Here is a 6,159-nt window from a genome sequence, read left to right as displayed (position 1 = left end):
TTAGGATCGGACGTAGCAGTCTCCTTCTTTAGGCTCAGTGTCGAATACCTTATCAGCGACTTTTGTATACTGCGGAATGTCATACGTCATCGTGTTTTCAAAGAAGTTAAAGGGTTTTAATATGAACCCCGTCTCAACACGTGAAGTGATGGGTACATCTTCTGAAGTTGGAATGTGCAAAAATCCCATTGACAACCACGTGACCAGATCTTCGTTATCTATTGATTCACCATCAACCATATCTTCGAGGTATCGCTTCACGTTCATGCTGTTTTTGTTGTTACTATATTTATAAATAGGTTTCAGGTAAGGTTCTTCTTCTTTACGTTTCGTGATGTGACACTGATGTTTTGTGAATGCAATGCTGCTCATCATTGGATAGTCGTCACCAAGGTTCTGTGTACCAGTTGCCATAGTCATAATTCTGTAGCCTCTACTTACATTCCACGCATTCCTTTTCTGGTTGTTAACGACGGTCCAAAATGTTTGGTTCACCAAATTGATATCGAGTTGGTCTTCTGTCTGTAATTTCTCCCATTCAATATAACGAGTCTGATTGAGGTGAAAGTACGGTGGAGTTACATTCACCTGACGATACGAATTAACCGCCTCAAACACGTCGCCAGACTTCCAATGAATTAATTCAAAGTTATTTTTGGGTCCTACGATGTCAAGGTCGACTTTGAAGCCAAACGTATGATCATGTATAGGTCCGGTGATAAAACTACCGATTTTGTACCCAAACGGCGTTTTCCCATCGGGCCCACCAAAGTTCAGAGTATAGGGATCGTGGAAAGAACCAAACAGGAAGCCAGTGGCGATTGCCTTTGTCTTCATACGTCCGTCAAGGTGAAACTCGAAATCAAAAATGTAATCGTAATTGCCGATTCTGGTTGGGTACCTCACCACAAGATACCTATTTCGGACGCCAACTTGGAAACCAATCCCATTATGTCGCCACAGCGGTTCCTGGTTGTCCTGCTCGAACACGCAAATCCCAGGAACTACGGACGCCTTTCCAGATCGAGTCTGCCAAGTGGATATATTTAGTAATGTAGCATGTTCCGGACAATCCGTGCCCACCAGTGGATGTTTCGCATTGCCAATGCCGTATTCCGCATCGTTGTATACAACATTGTCCTTTCCTGGATCGTCAGCCGAATATACGAGACCGATATCATTCAGGGAATTTTCATACAGGATACGTTCATTTCGAAATTTTACATTGAATATAGAAGGTCCCCTGAGAGTATTGGAAGAAGCCGACAAAGTCCAACCTAACCAGGAAATGTCATGTCCTGATATTGTGTATCGAGGACCACTTGGTTCGTATGTCTTTGGTCCCGGGAAATTAGAATTTTCTCTTGGTAAGGCATGTTCGTCCCGTTGTGGAAAAGCCATCTGCTGGATACGATCTTTAGCGTTCGGTGGAAACCTTATTTTTGTTATCATATCGTAATGGTAAGCGCTGTAAAGGAATGAGCTATTCGGAAAAGGGCCCTGGTTCATATAGTAGTAGTCGAATATGTACCAATCTGATGTGTTCAGACTCTCATGGTTGATCTTACCAGACAATGGTAAAGACGAGAGGAAATCCATATCTCTGTTACCGAGACCTCTCATGGACAAAGAAAAACGACTGATTCTCTTTCCTTCTTCGGACTCGTACGGACCAACAGGTATAACATTGAGGTCGTCCATGGCGTCGGAGGTATCAAAGCTCTCCTGGATCATCCTTTGCATACTCCCGATTTCCCGGAATATAAATACCATGATGAGTTCAATCTCAAATATGTCATATGGTCGCCGACTGTAGGGAACTTCATCTCTATCCAGTAAGGGGACAATAGTGATGTTTTCCCGTGGTCCATCAAGGGGGCCGACGGTGTACTCCATGTAATAGGGCGGATCTGCCGCGCCCTTGTTGACAGACACACTGGCATAACGACCGGGATAAGTGCCGTTTGAATCCAAATAGGCCAGCGCCATTTTTTTGTTGGGAGGTGACAGTTGCATGGCATGAAGAAAATCAGTTTTAAGATCGTTTGTCTTGTTAAATTCTAGACTGATAATAGAATTTTCTCGAAGAATCTCGTGTGTTAAGTTCATTTCCGCCACCGTTAGCGGAGCAAACACAGGTTTTTTATCACTTGCTTGAGATTCCGACTCCCGTTTTTTGCATACTTTACAATTATCTTCTGTTTCTTCGGGGGGCACTGTAGTGACATCGACAAAGTCTGGTATCTCTTCAAAATTATTAACATTTATGCCATCGTCGATGAAATTGATTGGCGAGTTCGGTAAGAAATCTGTGGGATGAGTGTGATGGTGATGTGTGGGCGATTGAGTGCTCTCTGATAAATGACTGATTTGATGTTGAACGCGAGGCTGGTCATGATGTCTTGTACATGGTTCATTTTGACCTTTGTACGCGTAAATTCCAACAACTAGACCAATGACGAGTCCAATCACAAACACACCAAGAATGAACAACTGGAGAAAAACGATAGTTTTAAATGAGACAGATTTCTTGGCTGAGGGTTCCTTTTCCAGTTTGAATGTATAAAAGTCCTTGTTGGCTTCTAGACCTCCATTGGTGGTTGTGCTCTGGGCATTGTCCATCTCTGGACAAAAAGTGTTACCCTACAAAATAAAATGATTAATTAATTAAGGAACGGATTCAAAAATGAGTAAACGCAGTTTGATCGTTGTACACGGTTTAAGATATATCCGCATACCAAGGTAAGATAAATGCTTATAACATACCGTTGCGTTACAAGGGATATTTTTGTTTTATTTTTGTTTGTTTGTTTGTTTGTTGTTTTTTTTTTCATTACAATTTTTAGCAACGGAATTTTACGAATCAACAAGTCACTCTCTCATCATTACGAATGAGGATTTTCTAAATACTCTCTTACATCACTTGATTTTGAAGTAATTTAGCATATTGTCTAAGTATAATTATTCTAAATCACGCAATCCATCTGCCGTAGGCTGTCATGTAGCCGAAGGGAGGGAAGGAGGGGGAGGATCCGTGTGTTCAATTCATCATTGTGGTTAAAGTGTCACATGTTTGAATAAGTGTCTCCTGAAAAATGTGGTATTTTGTTTATCTAATGAAACATCTTCTGGAGTTAGTGTTTATCATGATGAGCGTCATGAGAGTGGATTTAACCAACTTTCATATAAGTGCTAGAAACATTGTTCTTGTACTTATATGTAAATTTGCATTCAATCTGTCATCGTGTTATTTGGATAAATTATGATGATTGAATCCACGAAAACTTGCTAATTCTATGCAAATTGTGAAAATGTAGAGTATTTCAACACGAGGAATGTATGATATACATGTAACTATGGTAACATATATTTTATCGCATGTTGCTCACATTTTATATATATATATACAAGTTTCAGGTTGACGTTGATGAACTCTTCCTTCATCTTTTATTGTAACAATTCCAAGTTCTATATTATCTAATTACAAATCCCTCGCTTACTCAGTAGTGACGGTTTAACACATGCTTTTGCTTTTGTGTGCCCCCATCCCCTCTCCGTGTTTTTTTGTTTTTTTTGTTTTTTTTTTGTTTTTGTCTTTTCACTTTTAAAATAAAACATTTCAGACGTTGTATCAGCTGAATATGAACGTTTGATTTCTAACATATGTTATAAACTACTAAATGTGTGACATTCTGATTTTTACTCCCTATATGTGTTTCAGCGTTTTACATCCATAAGTACACAGTTCTTTCCTTGAAATTGAATTAAAAATATCATTTTACAAAGAATGTCATTCAACAATAAGATCTGTTATAACTAAAGACTTATTATCGAGGTAAGAAATAAAACCACCATCGGACCCTGTCCTCAGTCGATATCATTTCGTATATGCTATATACCTCTCACCTGTTAGTTGTGTATTTTCTAACATATGTGATATAAATATGTGTAATACGTGCAAAACACAAATAAATTTGTAAACTGAATTAAAAATATGTGTTACATATGTGATAATGAAACTAGTTTTGCTATTTAGATTGCATCTGAAGATATAGCTATGTACATGTTTGACGTGGTTCGTAGCCTCCAATCATTCTCATGACGTTGATAATACGAATGTAATGCATAATCAATATAAACATCTTATCGAATGATTTAGAACACTGCTGACCGCATGGTCAGTGACCCTAAAACAACTTTGTATGTAAAGACCAATACTGTGGATTTAAGAGATATATTAAGTCTAGCGTCAATCTTAAAGTAGTGACATCATATTGTATAGTCCTGCCAATCCAGATACTGCCCTACCATCCAGATAGTACAACCAGGCATCCTTGTCTCTATTTTACTATTCTATAAATCCTACAGAATTTGAGCAGCAATGTTAAATAGATTATATATATATATATATAATTATGATTACGTCTTCAGTCAATCACCCTCGACGTATGTTTCTAATAATGGACACCTATATCTATTTTAAACACGTAGAAGTTCGTTTTTACCCTAATAAAAGCTATTATTACCACTTGTCCCAAAACGTGTTGGTATGTAGAATGTCAATATAGTCACATACATATCGAACCAACATAACAAGAACTTACCGAACAATCAGCCAATGTTGTGCAGGTGACAACCCGATCTTACTGAGATAGGTATAGTATATACATACAGGTAAGTTAGTGGGGCGGGGGGAGCAGCTCACAGATGAATGATGGGACGACAGGTGATAAGGCTAATTACGCCGATGAATAACCTGGTAAACTGGAACAATAAACACGTGGAAATGTGACTGATACCCACCTTCTCCATTCATCTCATGATGAGCTTATTGACATTAAAATGTTCGAAAAAAAAAGACTTTACTTCCTTATTCATAATCAGGTGTCACTCATTAAGACAAAAGATGACGGTGTACAATAAAGTACAGAAATTACTGCTTTACTCCATTAAAGATTTACTGAAAAATTGCTGGCATAATATGTTGTACACAACAACTGACAACTGTTTTATGTATAGATTTCCCCTCTAATATCGCAATAAAGGAGTCAATGTTTTCGGCACTAAAACAGTAGTAGGTACATTAATACATAGAGCTGATAACAGCTGATTTGTGAAGTGTTGGTAATGATGAAGCATATTGGATGTTATATATTACTACTATTATGTATCATCCAGTCTGTCACCTTGTTAATACATATGACTTGTCACTGCCCCTCCCCCTCATTTCAGCTTTACAAATAGGAGTACAAGTATTTGAGTTCAAGAAATTACAGTACTGTAGGCGTGTGCCTCTTACAGGCAGACATAAAATGTGCAGAAAACGTTAAACAAGGTTTAGTGCTATGACGTCATGTAACTGTGACCGTGATTTGCGAAATTTGTTTCAGTAGTCTCGTGTGTTTAAAAAGAAAAGTCTTTTTTACAGTAGTTTTATTGATTTCTACATCAGTTATACAGATCGATGCACTGATTAAAGATGATCAGGGACACGTTTATAGCATTATACGTCCCAGAAACTTAACAAGTCCGTAATTAAAGATACAGTAAGAGACTTATAGTACGGAATATCGACCATCTATGCAGTTTTTACATTACAGCGAATAATTTCAGTTAGTATGTTCAACTTTATTTTCCAACACCGGTTATCTAGATTACTATATATCAAGGGAGGTAATGTGTATATGCGTTTCGTTTCTTTTTTGCTTACAGTTAGTAATTTGAATACACTCAATTGACATATTCTGCACTGAATAAAATACATTTTAAGTAATTAAAACATTTAACATATGATGTGTATGACAATCCGATATGAGTGTATTATATACTTTAATTTTTGTGTATTCATCTATAATATATATTTTTTATATTAACATTTTATCATCTTTGCTGCGGTCTTATAGTATCTTGGCAACGTGACTCGTAAATATTTGGCCATTGATTGGAACCAACAAGGTAAATTTGTCCTACCAACGGATCCTTTGACTTAGTGTTATCGTGTTTTATGCGTTGATTGGATTCCAAATAGTGCATTGCTATTCCTTATGTCAGGTGTGGAGTATATTTGCAATACAGTGTAACAGGTTATAATTTTCTTCTGCAGTCGCAGCGGTGGTGTGAACCTCAACTGACAGTTGGACTTGGAGGTTGATTTCCAAA

At 37.6% G+C, this 6,159-nt stretch overlaps 1 protein-coding gene across 1 annotated transcript; it reads right to left on the bottom strand.

The window, feature by feature from the left end:
- LOC132547963 (uncharacterized) lies at positions 1-2,622 on the bottom strand. Its single transcript, XM_060211780.1, has one exon. The coding sequence runs from the start codon at positions 2,620-2,622 to the stop codon at positions 1-3; it is 2,622 nt and encodes an 873-aa protein (XP_060067763.1).
- Positions 2,623-6,159: the final 3,537 nt, after the last annotated feature.

Source organism: Ylistrum balloti, unplaced genomic scaffold, assembly GCF_031769215.1.
Source record: "Ylistrum balloti isolate Yb309-2 unplaced genomic scaffold, AGI_CSIRO_Ybal_v1 Utg369990, whole genome shotgun sequence".
NCBI classification, from domain to species: domain Eukaryota; kingdom Metazoa; phylum Mollusca; class Bivalvia; order Pectinida; family Pectinidae; genus Ylistrum; species Ylistrum balloti.
This window is presented reverse-complemented; position numbering and strand designations above follow the sequence as displayed.